Below are 19,297 nucleotides of genomic sequence, written 5' to 3'. Positions count from 1 at the left end.
CCGTTTTTGTGTCATTTTGACAGTCCCGTATGTCATATGTGATGGTATCTTCCATCTTTTAGGTTTATAAGCTTATGGATATTAGTGTCAAATTTCACTTTCTGGAAAGGCAATTTCAATTTTCATGTAAGCTTATAATTTTCATTTAAAATAAGTCACACGTCAACACGCCATTCTGTAGCTACAAAATTCCAAACTGCCAACCTTCAGGTGCGGTTGCTAGGATACACTGGAAAGCTTACTTAACGTTCAATCCGAGAAAATATCTTTCACTTTAATGTGAATCGTTACCTTTTCACTTGTACCTTTTCACAACTAATGAGATTATTATTTTGAAGGTTAAAACAGGAAAGTGTGCGTTGTATTCTCGCTTGCTTGTGTAGCTTCCAAAGCACACGGTGTGCTAGTGCTACTGCTGCCTGCCAGTGGTGGTCTACCCTCTCCAGCTACTCCTGCAGGGGACTGTGTCGTATATTTTACTTCAACCTGTCGTTTGTCAGCACCTGGTTGCCTTTGGACAAGGACGGTAAGAAATTAACTCCCGCTGGGCCTAACGTTAATATAAGTTCAAATTAAGTTTTGCGTCTCCGAAATAGCACCTAAAACGTGTAACGTTAAGCTAGCTATAGCTTACATGTGTGCTGAGATGTTCCAGCAACGGCTCATCTGACTATAAACGGACTTTCCAGTGTAGCAGACATTTATGTAATATGTCAGGCAATTATCTAAAGGGCTATATGTCTAGTTATTAATTGGGTATGGGCGTATAACGGTACATAGTAGTCTTTTGGAGCCATGCTGTCATTTAAAACAAAATAACCATAATGGCATTTACTTATATTCTAATTTCTATACTTGTTATGGTAATTTTATTTGAACTTTGGAACTTTGGTATTACTCGGTTTGGGAACTCCATAAGCCAGCAAGAGGTTTTATTTTGACAGTTTAAGCCGGAAGTTTTTCATCAATATCACTTTTAGTCCGCATTGTGTCACCTCATCTTTTGAGGACGATGAGTTGACAAGCTCGGACTCAAGATTTGCTGTTAAGTAAGTTTGTAAACGGTGATTTAATGTCGAGAAAACCCACAGGAGACTAAACCATGGGGTAAACAGTATAGCACGGCCATATTTAAGTGTCCTTTAAACATGTGTTGAGTGAAGGACTTTTCACGCCCCTCTGTCCACCACGTGTGTTATGTGACATAGATTGAATGGTGTCATGATGTAGTTACAAAACGTACTCATTTAAGAGATAGATATGTCTTGGGCCTATCTCCCTCTGTGTTTTCAGTTAGCAGCCATGCAGTCCCAGAGGCACCTAAAATTACATTTAATGATCACTTTTAGCCTCATCACCCATTTGCCAGATGGGAAAGTGAACATGTCCATGTCCAGTCTCATGCCCATGATGAGACTGAGTGGGACATTTGTTTTATGTCATACACCTAACTTTATAGCTTTATAGTTTGACAACAGATGTCATCATGACTTTTGTCCAGATGTGGATTCACTCATGTTTTGTTAATGGGTGTTTCTGGCCAGAATTGTACTGCAGCAATCATGATTGTCAAAATAAGAAGTTAATTTTCCTCCTCTGGCTGTCATTTTCTTCAGGTGAGACGTCCAGCTTTGACTGTAAGAGCTTATGTGCCTGAGAGTCTGACACACGTCTGTTCAATGGCTACCTTGGGCTCCACCTCTTCTGCCTTCATCACCGCCACTGTGCCTGAGGGTTTCCATTATGAAACCAAGTACATTTTGCTCAACTACCTGGGAATGCTGCCTGTTAATAGATCACAGGCACTAACCACAGCTCAAGGTGAGAAGAAAGACTTTAGATTAGTGTTCTCTGGTATTCACACGGCACACAAATAGAGTTGTGTGAAAAAAATGTTCAGGGTGTGTACGCAGGTTACCACCTGTTTACCAGCTCAATTTAGCCTTCTCTAACATTGGCGTAGAACACATCCAGAGACTGGTCTGCCCATTTAAACGTGACCGGTATGAAGTATTCAGTGCTTGTAAACAAATAAATGTCATCTGAGCCCAGCTACAATCCTTCCAATATGGTTTCCAAAGTAGCTGAAGACTGGTGTGTCTTTACAGAGGCTTTTATAGCAACCTTGTGCTACGACCTCAGGCTTGTAACATGCCTGTTTTTCATCTTATTCCCTATGTGCCTGGCATACAGAAAAACACACCGCAGTGTTTTTTCAACAGTTTTTGACCTATTTGCCACATACATATGTCACATTTGTAGTTTTTTTTATTTTTATAAATCTATGTGTGTTATGTGCTGTTAGAGAAATAATGTGTGAAACTAAACCCCACACTAACCACCAGTTTGTCTCTTACTTTACTTACTTTGCCACTACATGGCCACAGCATGTTAGTGGTGAAGGGGAGAGCGGGAGTTCTCTGTCCTCTGTCTTCCTGTCCTTCTTTATTGCTGTGTGCATGCTTGGAATGGGCGGAGAAGGGCAGAGGAGTGACTGATCCCTGGTTTACGCTTGACCCAGTCCAATTTCTGACAGCCTGTCATGTGTAATCACCGTAGGATTACTCACACGCCAACAGACCAAAGCAAAATAGTTGGCCGGCTAGCTGTCTGGCTAAATGCTGAAACAGCACCAAGCCCAGGAAAAGCCAACACTGGTCCTCAGGGCATTCATATATGAGCCGCAGGGACACAGACAGAATAGAAAAGGGGTTGACTGAGTGTCCTCTTCCTTCCTGTTAAAAAAAAGAAGTCAGTATTTGATTTCCGTCACGAAAACATCAATTGGAAGAATCCTATCACTCAGCTGTTAAATCAATGAAGAATGATATTTAAAGGTCAATTGTGTTTATTTTCTATTGGCTGCTAGTCCCCAGTCTAGCTGTGCTGTTTCAAAAAACAGAACTAATGGAGTCCACATGCAGTCATATTGAAATAAACAATGTGTTTGGGGTTGAGTGTGTGAACAGGAAAGAGTGTCACCCTGACCCTTCCTTATCAAATGACTGGTGGATGGCTTCATTCAGAATGTGATTTGTGTGAATTTGAAAACTCATGGTCATACTCCAAAGCAGCCTTTGTGTCAGTTTTGCCCCTTGCCTGGTTCATTATGCCCCCAGCAGTGTAGACTCAATCTTGTAAATAATTTACTTAAGCATGAGCTGTGTGTTGGTTCCTTGTATGCACGTGATGAGAGAGCACCATTCTCAGTTGTTTTCTTGTTTGAGTTCAGCAACATTATTTTATCCTAAATAATATAGCTGCACAGCTACATTTATATTAAAGCCCCCCCCCATTTAACCAGGTAAAAGATTTGCTGAGGTTAAAAATTTTCAAGAGAGAACTGGCCAAGAGGGCAGCATAAAAACATTGTTACAACAATAATACAAACAACATAAACAGACTAAGACAGCTGTCACACACTACAAAAGACTATACAAAATATCCAGTTAAGATGCATAAAGAGAAATTACGCTGCAAATTGCTTTTCTTTAGTGGTTTTGTGTAATATTTTGTATAGTAGTAGTATAGTGTGTGTGTGTGTGTGTGTGTGCGCGAGAAAGAGAGAGAGACTGTTGGTTCATGTCATGTGTTTATCTCTTTCAGGAGATGCCCAGAATGAGGGAGAGAGGACCACAATGATAAAAGGGCAGATAGCGGAAGAGCTGAGACAACTGGAAGATGAAATCGCTGCCTGTAAGTGGACACACATCATTATGCTGATGATACACAGATCTATTTCTCTGCCAAACCCATTAACCTAAATCAACTGTCCTCCCTCTATGATTGCTTAGCCGCCACCAAAAAATAGATGTCTCTTAATTTCCTTCACTTTGCCCCCAGTTACATTTCCGATCTTCTCATTCCACTTCCACCTCTTGTCACATTCTTTGTTCATGCAGACAGTTGGTCTGCCTGTGCAAAGGAATTCAGAAGTCAATATTTGTCAGTGTAAAACTTTAAATGTATGTTTTGAAAGAGAAACTTTGGTTTCTTTACATAACCACAGAGTAGCATGAGCGAGTGTCGCTCCATTGCTCATGTGTAGCAAGGGAGAGGCTTTTTGAATGACAGATGGTTTGGTGTAAGCCCAATTTATAAGGAGAGGATCTCTTCCCTCCCTGACAGCTTACATCCTTCAAATCCAAATCCAAAAACATCTGGATTTTATGAGTTATCACCAATATGTCTGAATATGCATTAGATTTTATGAAACGTTTTACAAATCCGGAGTCACCGCCTTCATAAAATGTGAAACGATTTTTTTTTGCCTTTCTCCAGTGTTACCGCCTTAGGTTTTCTTTTCTGGCAATGCGAAGAATTCCTAAAAATGAACTGCACTGCCTGTCTGAGATGTCATTCTGTCTCTGGTCTGTGTGTTTGCAGCCTTTTCCACAACAGGCTTCGACCGACACACATCGCTGGTGTTCAATCCGGCCAACCCAGAGACCTCTATTGAAGACTGCCTTGCTGCAGTGGGTGACCGGGTGGCCAGAGTACTTGACACACACTTGGCAGCAGCCGTACACACCCTCCTCGCAGGGTCAGTTTGCAGCTCTCTGACTTTCTTAATAGATTGTAGTTCTCATGGCAATACTGGTGTAGACTAACATGTTTATGTGAGATCCCCTTGACATCCCTTTTCAGATGGTCGCCGCTTTTCTTGGCTGCTTCCAAATGTTTAATACAAAATGTATATTTCACATGGAAACAGAATTATGGGGGTCAATACAGTAACTACACTATTCAGTGCTGATTGCTATTTTCCTTAATACACTATTTTCACACTATATATTCATACAGTATAAGGAAAATGTGTCTGGCCCCAGGGTGGGAGTTACAATCTCAAAGGAATGACAAAGTCAATATTTATATACTGCCACTTGGTTCATTTTCTCCTTAGTGAACTCCTGAACTTTAACAGTCATGCAGTCAAATTAGGGAATTGGCATAACATTGATTGAACTGTTTGCATTTAACTCTGAATGTATTAAGATTGGAAGTGTAAATTAAATTATATAAACTAAAATAGAAAACCAAGGCACACAAATTTGCGACTATAGTAAAAGCCTTTATTTTAAGCATGGCTGACATCCACATGTTAGAAAACAAACACATTTTGGTCTGTAGTACCGTATATAGCACGTAATGTAACACTAGTGAATTACAGGTGTGTGAATCTGACCTAGGAGGAAGGTGTGGCTTCACTGGCACAGAGGGGATCAGTTAGAAAACGTTGTATCAACCCAACATAGATCTGACTTCGTGAAAGCAGATAATAACAGAAATCATGGATATAAATAGAAACAATGCAACACATTCAAGAGAAGCAATAAGCCCTGGACAGCATGAACACATCTTCTATCTGACCACATTTGAAGTTTAAAACATCAGTTGTTACAGTCAAATAGGTAAGATCGAAGGCAAATCTAGTCTTGGAAACCAGATATGTTTTTTTAGCTTCTCTTGGCAGGTGAACAAAGATGTTAATGTGGAATACTGGGTATGATGTGTCTTCTTACAATACTTCTTGGATTCTAGGCACATTTTATTAGCTCCTGAACAGCTATATGTAGACCTTGTGTTTAACACCAATGATGATGTCTGTGTGTTTTTAGGCCTCTGGACTACCAGAGATTCCGAGACACAGCAGTGGATCTCTCAACACACACACAGGGAGGCTGGAACAAGGTGAGCCAGCCATGAGTTTTATTTGTCCTCTATACACTGTACAAAGGTCTGATTAAAAATATGACAGACTGCAAAGGACATGCAAAAGATGCAACATTTGATCTGCCCACTATTGCTTTTTCATACATTTGTTACCTATGCCCTCCTAATGTCTCTTACTTTTGTCTCCTCCCCTCTCTCCCAGGTGCTTGTGCCTTTGGTGCTGCTCCAGGCTTTACAAAGCGAGGGTCAGTCACTGACAACTCTGTTGCATCTGGGGTTGCGCTTCCTAGAGGAGGATGAAGCTGACTGCATCATCCAGCAAGGAGGATGGGTGAGTTTCTAAGCACGCGATGCAGGAAAACCATTATATGCTTATCCTTATGTAATGTACTCAGTCACCTAAAAGTTATTAGTTATTTATTACCTTATTAGTTATTAGTATAATCAAAGGCAGCAACTACTTGGTGCTTCTTAAATGCATTAATGACTAAATATTATACAAGGTTGTGCAGAGGTAGCATGGATGGAACACAAAGTTGGGATGTAGTACAAAGTGAACAGGAAAAATGCTTACACTGCACTGAAAATAGATGTACAGAATTCAAAATAGCCAGATGAGGGCATCAGTGAGCAACCTGTACAGATGCTTCATAACCCAAAATCCCTTCTCCTGTTCCCTACAACAACCACATTACCATACATGAGATTAAAATGTACATCATCCTGTAATAAGTATGTATGACCATAAGTCCTCAACAGATAATCTACATAAATAACTGGACAGTATTTAAGTGTAATGGCTGCATCTGTTCACAACATTCAATCATAGTATAGACCAAATGTTTAAAAGTATTTCTGTTACATAAGATGTTGCTTTTTCTTATAGAGAAAAATTAATTATTTCACAACATGAACTCTGATCATGTGAACTCTTCTGCAGGAGCCGAACAGTAATGTTGGCAGTTGCAGTTCAGCCGTGCAAGTTGTGACTGATATGTCCTCAGATGAGAACATCCTGCTATAAAGCAACTCCAGTGTGGTGTTTACTCACGCAAATGAAGGCATAGCAGGAATATGTCTTGCCATCTCAGCCATATGATTTTTTATTTTTATTTTCTCTATGCTCACACTTTCCCTGTTTTTGTATATTATCATAGACGTGCAACTTTTGCAACTACAACTTTTCTTGTGTTTTAGATTTGCATTTTTTTCCCAGTGATAACGTTGATGAGGGTTTCGTTTTCCAGTGTTGTAATAAGTGGAACACTGCGTCACAGATGGCTCCCTATGAAGGAGGTCATGCTGATGAAGGGTCACATGACTTGACACGTTAACCGCTGCTCTGGTCGCCATTACGTCATTGTCATGATGCTCTGCCTGGGTTGCGTGCAATGTAACGCGAAAATTGTGCGCTGGCTCCAAACAAAGCTACATTCTTTCTCTGCGTTATGTCACAGGGGATGAACAGATGAAAGGCTGGGCCAGGACCAGCAATGATGGGATGAAGAGAAAGGAGGAGAGAGAGATTGCACAAAGAGACTGGCCATAGGAAGGGAGGGAATACAAAGGAGGGGAGGGGTGAGAGATGAGGGAGAAAAGGGTTTGGCCATGGTGAGCCAGTGAGAGCAAAGTGAATTCTCCATTAGTTTGACAGCTGCCTGCATGCACACTTCTCTTTGACTGCCTTTCTACATCCACTCCATCTCTACGACTTGAATTTTGTCTAGGGGTTTCCAAGACTTCAGATTGAGGTAGGATGTTTTACTTGTGATGTTGAAGCAACTACAGAATGAGCTCATTGGTCTGGGTATGTGTGTGTGTGTGTGTGTGTGTGTGTGTGTGTGTATTTTTACTCTGTGAAACAGTGACTGTGCAGCAGTGACAAACTCTCGTCTTTCCTCCCTGGCAATATTTCCAATTGTTGTCATTGTTGAGTGGTTGCATGTAAACATACTGCACAGGTTGATTTTTTTATTATAGCACAATAGTCTCGTTCCTTGACACGTGAATTTTAGAAAAGAGAAGATGGAGAGTAGAAAGATGTTTTCTTAATTGTATTTATCATTTATTTATTCATCCGTTCCCACATTTTTTTTGTTGGAACGACACAAAAGAAATCTGAGATGCACAGATTTGTACCGGTCACTTTTCTGTGTTGTAAAGTAGAAGTCTCCTACTTGTCTTCTCCTCTTCCAGGACATTGGTGTGACTGTAGCGCAAGTGAGGCACCATGTTTGGGTGGCTCTCATAATGCCTTTGTTAGTTACATCAGAACACAATAAGGATTATTATGACCCTAATGTGGTGTACACTTCATTTGGCAGGAACAAAACCAGCAGCTGTCAGACAGCACACAGCCAGGGGTGGGTAGGAGGAGGACATGATTGGGGAGGGACGAGGAGGAAAGACAAAAAAAACCCAAACATGGTGTACATGGTGAAAGACATTCGAAAATATAGATGCACTACAAGCTCAAAACTGGAGAGTAGAATTTATGCTGAATAGGGATGGTTGTAGTTGAGTGCCTGTACACCAACCAACCTCTCTGCGTTGTCTCTAATAGTTTGTTCACAGCCTGTCTTCTGTCTGTCAGTCTGTATGCTTGGGTGCTTTAGTCAGTTAGACAACTGTCCTTCAGAGTTTGACTGAAAACTGCTGCATGAGACCTGAGTGTGCAAAACATCCATTTCATATTACAGTCCTACAGTGAGTGTGATGTAATGTGGTTTTAAAGCAGCAGACAATTGCACCTGACCTCTTAGCAAAGAGAAAGGGATAATGAAGACATACATTATTTTACTACAGCATATTTGATAGTAAATTGATAGTCAAAGCAGTATATCTTAAAAGGTAATAAAGCAACTTCTACAGGCCCTCAGTTTTACATTGATAATGGCTGCTGTAGCTTAGAAAAAGGGATGTTGTAGTGATGATATTTTAAAGGACAAGGTGCTGTAAGGGTCCCAGCCTGGGCAGTGTCATGTCAGGGCATGTCACGCTGCACCCTGCACAGTGTAACAGTGCTTCCTCATGTTATGTAAGCACCCTTTCACCAGTTCCAGGGTAAAATATGTGCATCACTGTGCCACTGCATCGACATGAGACTGGACTAGAGTAGAGTGCCTGTGCAGGCTGAGGAAGCCCCAAAAATAACTCTCATAATCCTCTAAAAACATCATCACCAGGGGTTTGACTGGCCCACTTGTAGGTTGCTGAAAAATGTGCTACAGCAGCAGCACACTACCAAAAACCATTACTCTGTCTTTCCGTCTATCCATCAGTCCCACTGCTGCCACAACACTGTTAATGATGACTGGCCGGCCAGAATATTTACTAATGCAAATTGTGTAGCTGCACATAATAGCAGACTTTTGCGTCAGTTTAAAAGGGAGCTTGACCAAGGCTCTCCCAAAGTTGGCAGATTCCATAAACACATTCAGTCCTCAACTTGTCTGGGCTCCTGTATGAAACTTAAGGTGATATAATGTGTCTAAACATAACGATAGAATATAAATAAATGCTATGAATTTATTTGCTATTGTTGGAGAAAGAGAATTTAATAGTTTGTTTGTATCACTTTTATTTGTGGTTTAAATAGTGAGATCGGTTGACAGTATTCTTCTATAACAAGGTGTTATCGCTTTGTTGTGGGTTGATGGAGAAACATGGGCACTCACAAGATTAAGTGTACAGTAGATATTGTAGTTAAGTATTTAAAACCTGGCCACAGCCAGCATAACCATTGTGGGTGATAAGTTAGTTTAATGACCATAGTCCAGCTAGTTTTTTAAATTTTTTTAAATTTAAATTAAAGGTATGATTAGGTGCTGATGAGCAGTCTAGCAGTCTTTCTCTGTCTGGGGTTTTACTTTACTGAGTCAGCTGTTGTGTGACTTGTGTGTGCGTTTTGTAACATCCCAGATCTAATGTTTGGATTTGCGAGTGGATGCAGCTTGTTGACAGTATGTGGCAGTCACGTGCCAATATAGCAAGTACTTGTAACTTTCACAAAAATGTGGCAGTTTTTTTTTCTTCTCCCAAAATCTCAGTGTGTTTAGGGATATTTTCCATATTTTAAGGGTCTTTCGGGCAGTGGCTATGTTACTCGGCCCTCCGATGTCAGGAATGCCTGACGGATTCAGTGTTTAATATCAGAGCAGTGTAATGTTGTGTTACAGTGAAGCACTAGCAGCTCAGTGAGAGGGAAAAGACAAAGCAATGACAGGTAGACTGTACACCCTTGGATCTACAACAGGAATGTGTACTTGCTTTATATAGTTTATGTTTGCCTTGGGGCGAGGGTGGAGAACTGTGGAACACACCTAACGAACAGAACACTTTAGTGTGTTTCCCAGCTTCAGCAGTGCTGGAGGACAACGACATGGAGCATTAAAGAAAGGATATAATAATAATAATAACAATATAAATATAGAGTGGATTCAGAGTGGATCGTCTCCTCAGGTGTGTTTTTGTCATTGTTCATTCTTTCGTGCAGGCTTAACAGTTGTTTGCAATAATTGTTGCTTATTCATAAATTTAGTTTGTTCATAAATCCTTCTGTGTTAAATTTTATTGTTATTTATACTGTCTCTGCCTTTGGACTTTACCTGGTTAGATAACGAATTTGTCCTGCGTAATTCACATACTTTAAGCTGTTTTGTATGACGACTACCACCAAACTGCATAAAAAGTTATGTAAGAAATGGTTTATGGTTGGTGCTTGTGCTCTACAGTGCAACTAAGGTTAGGACACTCAGTTGGTATTCTTTATTGACAACATAACTGTCCCTGTGGCACTCGGTCTAATTTCTTTTTGAGGTTTAAATTCAGTTTAGATTTTAGATCGGGGAGGACTTTGTAGCAGTAGAAACTTGAAACTACAAATGCAGGAGATGGATTGATTGTCATTGTTCCTGAATACAACCTTTACAACATTTTCTGTAGATTTTATACCACATGGCATCCCTGTCCTGTTCTGTCCAGCTGATTGGAAGCCTATATGCTGAGGGCGAGGGTTTTGTGAAACACTCTTGCTCTCCAACATGCAAATCAGCTTATGGAGAAAGCGAATGTTGGATAACGATGGAACGCTGTTAGATTTAATCTCTTTCCTGCCTCCCAGGATGCAGCTGCCAGGATGCAGAGTGTAAGAAAAATAACCTTCGCAGCTTGACCATGTCATTTAAAAATCAAATTTACATAGATCAGTAATAGTTTACATACTGTATGCTTCCTCAGAAGTTAAATGGTGTGTGGATCAGTGATCAGAGTCAAATTGTCGGTCAGGGTTGGTCTGTGAAGAACATAATGACATATTATCATGTTTTCAATTGAGACAGTGTTGCCGTGGGAGCTGGTCTCTGCTGTCAGAACCTTTCTGTCTGCTGCACACACACACAAACATACACCCTCCCTTTTAGACAAACACGTCTGTGCACACTGTCTGTTTGAGTCTCGTCCGTTCAGGTCACACCAATGTGACATACATAGAAATACAACAGAGAATCCTGCTTCAACCCAGTCAAGCTTGGTTAGTTATCTGTGAACCCAGATCAGTTGTTTATCATACACCTAGCCTACTTTCAGCACTTTTTTGTCTGTCATCTGCTAGATGCACCTGCTCAGACATGGCTCTGTGGATGGCAATGTTAGTCTGTTGGTATTGTAATGTGTCCAATACTTGGGTTTTTGACCAAATACCTAATTAGCAAATGTTAGCATGCTAAAACACTAAACATTATACCTGCTAAACATCAGCATGTTAGCATGCTGAAGTTAACATTCAGCTCAAAGCACTTGTCCTAAGTACAGCCAAAGATGCTCTATAACAAAAGATGACACATTACAAGCTGCACCAGTGGTATGAAATGGTATACACTTCCTGTCTCCTAGTAGGAACTATCGGTAGAAAGAAAATAGTTCCCACATGAAACTGCTCACAACAAATCTGTGGATTATCTTGAGTAACCGGGTCATGATTTCTGGAAAGAGACATTGCTGTTGAATTTTTCAGATGTATTTTTTGGTGCTTTGACCACCACCAGCCACATACTGTAGATCCTGCATCACATTACTGCACACTCAGCAAAATGTAAAGATATGGCTGGTATGGTCACTCTCTCATGCTACAATATTTCTTTGTTCTTTGCAGTTGCGTGAAATGTTGACATGGAAATCTAGCTTTGGGGGAAAAAGTTTTAATATCAGAGGTCAAATGTGTATATAGCTAAGCAGACTCCACAGTTTGATTTATCTCGACATATTTTGCTTCTGCGTCAGTCACTACCCACATGATCATACGATATGATTGTTACATAATAGGGAAGCTTTCCAGATGGCTCCTGATCTATTGGTTGTTAGTAGCTGCATACCACTAGGTGGCATACAAAGCTAACTTAAGGTGTAAAGCAGCACAGCATTATACTGTATGTATCATGTGTCCGTTTAAAATTTTTATTTTAATTTTCACTCAATGTTTTGCAGCATTGTCCTAATCAAAATTTGGTGCCAGTCTAAATTTGAACTATACTGTGATCTTGCATACTAAAAAGTGACCTGTGTGACTGAATCCACTATATATAAAATAATATTTTAACTTTTCCATCTATTACTCAGAATTCTTCAATATCACCTCGGCTTTTTTTACTCACCTAGTTTACAGAATGTTGATACCATCTCTGCCTCCATCTGTCTACCACAGGGCGAAATATTCAGCCTTGAGTCAGAGGAGGAGCGAGGTGAGACCATCGCTGAAGACAGCAACGACATTTACATCCTCTCAGGGGAGCAGCATCCTGACCAGCTCAGCCCCCCCTCCTCGCTGCTCTGCACTGGAGAAAACAGCAGTGGGCAGAGCTCCTGGCAGACGGAAAGCTTACCTGTGTCTCTGGCCGGCCACGAGTCTTGGGCACAGGTTTGTGCAATGGACCCTGAAGACGTCAAGAGCCTGGATAGCAATGAGGGCGTGGCTCTGGCTGAAGAGCGCAGCGAAAACAACTCCTCAAATTCGGACATTGTCCATGTGGAGCGCGAGGATGCTGAGCTGCTCGAGGAAGGCGGTGAAGTCGGAGCAATAGAAGAAAGCATGATGAGTGTTTTAGGCACAGAGAGCGAGCTGGCTGAGCTCAGGGAAGAATTTAGGGAACAGACTCCACTTGTTCCAGTGTCAGCTGAGGCAGACTCCACAGCCCCGACCTCCCTGCTTTCATTAGAGGAGCCAGTTGTAATAGAGACGCCTGCAATCTTGTCAGCAGAGCCTTCCCTCACCTCCTCAGAACCAGAGCTGCTTCCCCTGGTCCCAGAAGCTGCTGCTCCTGCTCCCTCTGAGCCAGAACCTGCAGCACCTTTATCTGTTCCTGCAGTAGAACCAGAGCCTGAGCCACAACCAGCTGCTGCCACTGTCCCAGTGCCTGCTGAGGTGGCACCCCCATCTCTGGCCAAGGAAACCCCAGCAGCATCAGCAAAGCCTGAAGGCACCTCAGAACCAGCTCCTGAATCAGAACAGGAACCGGAGCCTGTCACAGTGCCTCCCCAGCCAGAACCAGAGATCGTGGCAGAGTCAGAGGTCCCGCTGGCTGCACCCCCTGTCCTAGAGGCCCCTGCAGAAGCCCCAGCTGAGGAGTCCCCAGTGCAGCCAGAGCCAGAATCAGAGTTCCCAGTGCTGCTTTATGGAGGAGCTGCACTGGTGGTCCTCGCTGCTGTAATGGCATACGGTATCATAAGCTACAGGAGGAAGTAGAAAAGTATCTTTGTCAGGGGAGGAGCAAATTACAAGATGTTAAGGTAGAAATAAATGTAATATTACACAAATTGCGTTGGGTTTATCAAATGAGGCTGCATTTTTTTTGGTTTTTTTATCTGCGAAAATGGCCCCCCAGCAAACCAAAACCTCACCTCATCTACAAACTAACTGCTGGGAGTCCTGGCTGCTTCACCGCAACAGGTGCAAACACAGAAAGGGGAAAACAATGCACTCCACTGTTCTCCTTATTTTTGATGTATTTTTTTTCTCTCTCAATCCTTTTGGGTTAACTTAAAATTTTGTGTTTAAACTCCAGCCCTTTCATTGTGAAATTGTGTGGACTAACATCCCTCTTCTATCAGTTTTGGTTTCTGTAGTGTTCGTGGCTCACTGTTAGGCTTGTTTTGTGCCATTTGAGTCAGCGTAGCTCCATGGAAATTCACTGGCAACGCTCCCATAGCTAAAGTAAACCTCAAAGCCCACATTTACTGTTGCAGTGTGACTCAAGTTTTTCTAGCTGTCTCTCTTTTGCATTTATTTATATTTTTCCCCTCTGTGGTGAGTTAATCTGATACTTTCTCTGATAAACAACAAAAACATGAATTGCTGATGATATGGAAATGAAACCAGTAATTTGATTTTATGTCAGTTTGAAACTACTTCTGACACAGGCACATTAGGGTTAGATTTGTTCCATATTTCACAGGGGATTTGTATCACTGCATGTGCAGCATGTTTTAGTTTTTGTGTATTAAAACATTAAAGATTGTGCCCAAGAATGGATGAAAGTATTTAAATGTGTCCTGAGGTACAGTACTGCTGCTACATTTTGTAGAAATTATACATCAAGCATGCTGATGTACTTCAAGGTCCCGAGTCATTGTTTTTGCCATATATAAATCTGAATATACTGTGAAGGTCCAAAAAACCCAAACGGTTAAATACAGCAACATTCTTGTTGCAATGGATTTTCCCATTTTATTCATACAGTATAAGGTGTCAAGCAGTACCTTATGTATGAGTTGGCTACATTGTGTAAACTGTACTACACTGTGTTAGCATTAGCTAAACAGGAACATGTCAGCCACTGCCAAAGTGAGCAGTATTACTCCAGATAAGGAGAGTAGCAGGAATATGACTACAGCACATAAATTCAGTCATTCCTTTGATGTAAATGGATTTAATGATGTAATTTACTGAATGGGCAACAGGAACCACCTTTTCTCTGCAATTTATTTCCTGCCTTTACTTTTTCTGCCTGGTGTCTTTAGTCCCCAGTATTTTTCTCTGTACCCTTTTCTATTACTGCCCATAATGTAGTTACTCATGCCACAGCCTTCCAATGACAGTTGCAGCTGTCCCAGTGACTGTTTGTCCAGTTAGGATTTCAACTCCATACCCTCCCTGAGTAGAATGAGGTATTGAAGGCAAAAATGGGTTCTTCAGCGACAATCAATACAGTGTCAACCTGTGTGTATGGTTTCACATATGCATAGAAAGCAATGACAGTAACTGAAACTTGATAAAGATGCACTCGACCTCTTTTGTTGCTATGAAATTACATCTTTACATGAATATCATACAGCTTGCAAAATCGCCGCAGTTATTAGTGAGCCAATACACAGTGCAGAGTTCTTAAACAGAAAATGTGAACTGTTATGGGATCACGTCCAGTCTTCCCCCACATTCACTTTAGACAGAATATTTGCCTGCCCTTTGGGAATTCGTCATTGAGTCGTGTCGGACTTGATTGATTAAAAAGGTGACAAACTCTTTTTTTGCCCTCAGTGCTGCTGCCTCACCACTTAAATATTTTCTCTTTGAGAATCTAGGGATATTGTGGTAAGTTGTATCACTATGAAAATGTACGAATGGCTGTTAAAACATGGTGTTGGACAGATACCATCTTCTTTGATACAGAAAGGATGTTACCATGTATGTCAGTCGGTGTTACACGTAGTGTACTCATGGACTCAAACTACGCCTGCTTTCAAAGAGAAACTGTTAAAAGTACAGAGTAGGACAGATGTCAAAAGGCCACAAACATGACACTTTGTACCTTGAGTTTCCTACAATACACTGTTTGAGATGAGAATAATAAAATATGTTTGAGAACCTTTTCTGTGCTGGTTTGTTAAAATGCTTAAGTGTGTAAATTTCAATTTTGCATTGCCAAAGTTAAACACACTTAATGTTTAAAGAATATAAAAATACAATCTCAATATTTATTTAAGACTGAAATTAAACTCAAATCTCAGGAAAATATATTTATTTCAGTTACACAATATAATGGCCGCATAAGCCAAAAACAAAATAACTAAAAACAAAATAAATCATGTATTTCAAATATAAAATGAAAAGATACACTTTTAAGTAAAAGTAAACAATTAAGATTCAGAGTTCATAAAGTAATGAAAAAAATTCAAGTGTCACAAACTCAACCTATTTCCCATTTTCAAAATATGACCATAAACTCAAATGATTCTTTGTCACTTTCCTTTGTTTAAAAGGTGTTTTTACTACTGTTAAGTCAACGCAGCTCCTTTCACAGTCGACTGGTCATGAGGAGCAGGTGCCAGTTTCAGATTCAGCTGTCTTCCATCACACTTTCATCAGTTATTTCCTCTCAGCCTGCAGCTCAAAAGTCACCTCGCCATTGGAAGGCTGATGTACTGCAGTGCTGTGTTGAAGAGGTTTCTCAGCAGTCGTGGGGCCTGTTCGCACACTCCCTTCACCAGGGTGAGAGTGAGGGCCATGATAACTCGCTCCTGGGGTAGATGCTCCAGACCCACGCCCTGTCTAATCACCCTGTCCACCTCCCAGGTAAGGTGGTCTTTCCACTGCTGGAAAACAGAAACGATCAAAAGGATCAATAAGTACATAAAGACAATATTCTTGTTATTGCAACTGCAAAGATCGTACCTGTTAAGTAATTTTACTAAGTTGCAATGAGAGTAACACAAGCACAACTTGATGCATCTTATTACTAGAGTGTATACATCTTAGTCTCTAATATTTTGAAGTTTGATTCTGCACTTCATCATCACAAACAACATGGTGTAAACTGGATGCCAAGTGGTGTTTCTGAACAAAGAGGCTGGGAAATGTAACTGAATTCATTAATGCAGAAATCTATACACATTTTACTTCTCTTATTTTGCAGTGATAAAGCATTTGCTGTAGGCTATACATGTGGTCACTGATTTATCAAACAAATAAGGTTAGGCTATTAAGGAAATTGGTTACTGCAAACCATTTCAGTTCTTAATCTAACTAATCTCAGTATATTTGCATGTTTAAATATTACAGAACTCAAATGTGTAGTTCCTCTGACAAAAATACCATGTTCCATTTTGCACTGGACACATTTTTCCCCCAGTACCCTGGGGACGCTCGATTACTCATTTTGCATATCTTTCCCACCTAGTAGCAAGTATATCTTGCTCTGTTTTCTTGCAACAAAAACCATTAAGGAATATATCAATACCTACCAATAACACTAATAAAATATAATGCTTAGCATTAAATGAACCACTCAGGGTTTCCCATAGTGTTTTAGAGTGAAAACAAAGAATAAAGAGCAGAGTCACTATTAAACACAGTAAATGCTTACTACTTAATGAGTGTGGCCATCATCTACCAACTGACTTGATCACGAGACAAATTGTGTCAGTATACGTGGGTGGCCAGGTGACCACCTCAGCCAAACAATTTTCTTGGTGTAAACCCTGGACAAATTTAATAATAGATTAACAGTTCTAATCATTTTACCATTTTACCGCCAAAACATTGGCGAGTTATAGAATCTCAAGGTGATGATCTCCTCGTTGTATATCTCTGTACACAGTAGTTTGGGTTTGGTAATTTCAGGACATCAGTTTAGGCTAAAACTAAAGACTTTGTCCTATGTATCACAGACAATGACCATCAAAACATCAACAACTCAAAAATTCCCATGTTCAGTGCAGACTCACTTCAGAGGGGGAGTTTGATATGTTCCTGCTCAGGTTCTGGGTAGCCTGAGCCACAACATTGTGTTCAAGCTGGGCTGCAATTTCTCTCAGCCCTTCTGCAACCTGCTGAAGGGCTGCTGCCTCTGCATGGTTCCCTACAGGAAAACAAGATTGCCAGAACACCAGTACATCAGTCACCATAATGTTTGTTTCTGGATTCAACAGGAATGGACAGTGGAAGAAAAATATGTTAATATTTTATATTAATATTCTGAAATATCACACATTTGATCTCTGTAGCACATACAATTTGATGGTGTAGGATTGAAACACATACAGTAATCAAGTAAGAGATGTATGAACGAAATCAGTTACTCACAAGGCCGCTGCAGTTCCACTGAAGGCTGAATATCTTCCAAAGAAGGTGCCTTACAAATGGCCGGGTGACCATCAGTTTCAAGTTCTCCATCGTCCAGAGCGTTTTTCCTCGGGCCATTGCAACTGATGTCCCAGGTAAGATTTATTTCCTGCCCCAGGGAGAGAAGCTCCTTCCCGTACTCAGAATTTCTACAGTCCGCTTGAAGGAAGGCCAAAATGACCAGGGCGGCGTTTTGGCAACTGGTCAGATTCCCCAGGTCATCCATCGATAATCACCCTCGGCCTTTTTAATTTAGACAAGAAAAATGAGGAAAACGTTAGCAGTGCTGGCTCAATAAGGACACGTTGAAACATTGATGAATGTGATGAAACATATACTGCTAACGTTAACTCACTCAAAAAGTTACACCAAAAAAAGTGACTAAAGCAGCGCACTCGTTTGAGCCAAGAACATTTAAACAGGTAACATTATATCATGTAACTAGCTAATTACAACATAAACAACTACAAACTAGGAGAAACCAAAACAATTTCCTACATTTACGGAATTATTTCGGACAGTTGGCTGTCTAACGGGTAAGCTAGCTAAAAAGATACGCTAATGCTAACTTTGTTCAGTTAAGTTACATTAGCTCACATTAACTTTCGGGCATCAAAGTTAAAGTAAAGCAAAAGCAAAACTGACGACTATAGCTAATGTTAGCGTTAAATAACTTTCGAAAGAATGGCTCGTTTAACTCACATTCGTTTCTAAGGCCGGGTACGTCAGCTTCATACAAATAACGGTTCCTGGATCAGTGATGCGCCATAGAGCCTCATCGACCGCTGTACTGCTATGGTGGCTAGTCCAAGTCTGAGCAGCTGCAGCACAGCAGGCTCTAATAGGGCGAGTATCTGAAATTTTGGGGGTGGACCTCTAAATGCCTCATGATGCTTTCCCATACCGTCGGACATCCGTGAAGGTTGAAAATTAAATACTGTATTGGCATTTCAATGTAGCGGATAGGAAAACCGTCGTCTTGAGTCCACACAAAAAGATAAAATGCAGAAACCCCAGGACATTAGATAACCACACTGGAAACAAATTAGTCAATTGCAACAGAGATGTAACCATTAAAATTAAAATAGCCTAGTTGTCAAGACAAGGAATATTTAAAAAAAAAAAAAAAAAAAGAAGCCTACAGTGTGTTCAGTTTATCTTTGACTTATCTAGTAAGTTAATGCCTTCAACAACTTACTTTATGAATAAAACACTTATATAATTGATAGTCACTTTGGGTAGATGTGCCCTGTTGTAAAACACCTAAAATACTGCAGGTACAACCAAATACAAATGTTAAGCAAAGTATTGTCATAAACAGTGTGATCAAATGACCTGCAGAAAAAAAAAAAAAAAAAAATTACAGTATGATGGCTCATCATTCCTAAGTCCATTTCCTAGTCATTGTTCCTCATACAGTTGGCTGCAGTTATAGATAACAGGAGCAACACACCACTGGAAAGTCCCTGCTGTGGCTTTGTCCAACAGCCTTTTTTAATGTGCTTTTTGGAT

General features: G+C 40.6%; 2 protein-coding genes across 3 annotated transcripts; one reads left to right on the top strand and one right to left on the bottom strand.

Moving 5' to 3' along the window:
• Nucleotides 1-59: 59 nt before the first annotated feature.
• Nucleotides 60-15,534, top strand: bcl2l13 (BCL2 like 13). Of its 2 annotated transcripts, XM_044193435.1 has the most exons (8): nucleotides 60-126; nucleotides 384-526; nucleotides 1,617-1,821; nucleotides 3,607-3,696; nucleotides 4,387-4,543; nucleotides 5,619-5,691; nucleotides 5,876-6,004; nucleotides 12,374-15,534. In XM_044193435.1, the coding sequence occupies exons 1-8, from the start codon at nucleotides 75-77 to the stop codon at nucleotides 13,409-13,411; spliced, it is 1,887 nt and encodes a 628-aa protein (XP_044049370.1). In that variant the 5' UTR covers nucleotides 60-74; the 3' UTR covers nucleotides 13,412-15,534. The 2 variants fall into 2 exon arrangements, with proteins under 2 accessions (XP_044049370.1, XP_044049371.1); XM_044193436.1 differs by lacking the exons at nucleotides 60-126; nucleotides 384-526 and adding an exon at nucleotides 905-1,049.
• A 134-nt stretch (nucleotides 15,535-15,668) lies between these two features.
• bida (BH3 interacting domain death agonist) lies at nucleotides 15,669-18,649 on the bottom strand. Its single transcript, XM_044193453.1, has 4 exons — nucleotides 18,488-18,649; nucleotides 17,747-18,028; nucleotides 17,389-17,522; nucleotides 15,669-16,257 (listed from the first exon to the last, which is right to left on the bottom strand). The coding sequence occupies exons 2-4, from the start codon at nucleotides 18,009-18,011 to the stop codon at nucleotides 16,060-16,062; spliced, it is 597 nt and encodes a 198-aa protein (XP_044049388.1). The 5' UTR covers nucleotides 18,012-18,028; nucleotides 18,488-18,649; the 3' UTR covers nucleotides 15,669-16,059.
• Between the last annotated feature and the right edge of the window lie 648 nt (nucleotides 18,650-19,297).

Source organism: Siniperca chuatsi, linkage group LG4 (assembly GCF_020085105.1).
Source record: "Siniperca chuatsi isolate FFG_IHB_CAS linkage group LG4, ASM2008510v1, whole genome shotgun sequence".
Lineage (NCBI taxonomy): Eukaryota > Metazoa > Chordata > Actinopteri > Centrarchiformes > Sinipercidae > Siniperca > Siniperca chuatsi.
The sequence above is the reverse complement of the archived record's forward strand: the minus strand, read 5'-3'. Positions and strand labels throughout refer to the sequence as shown.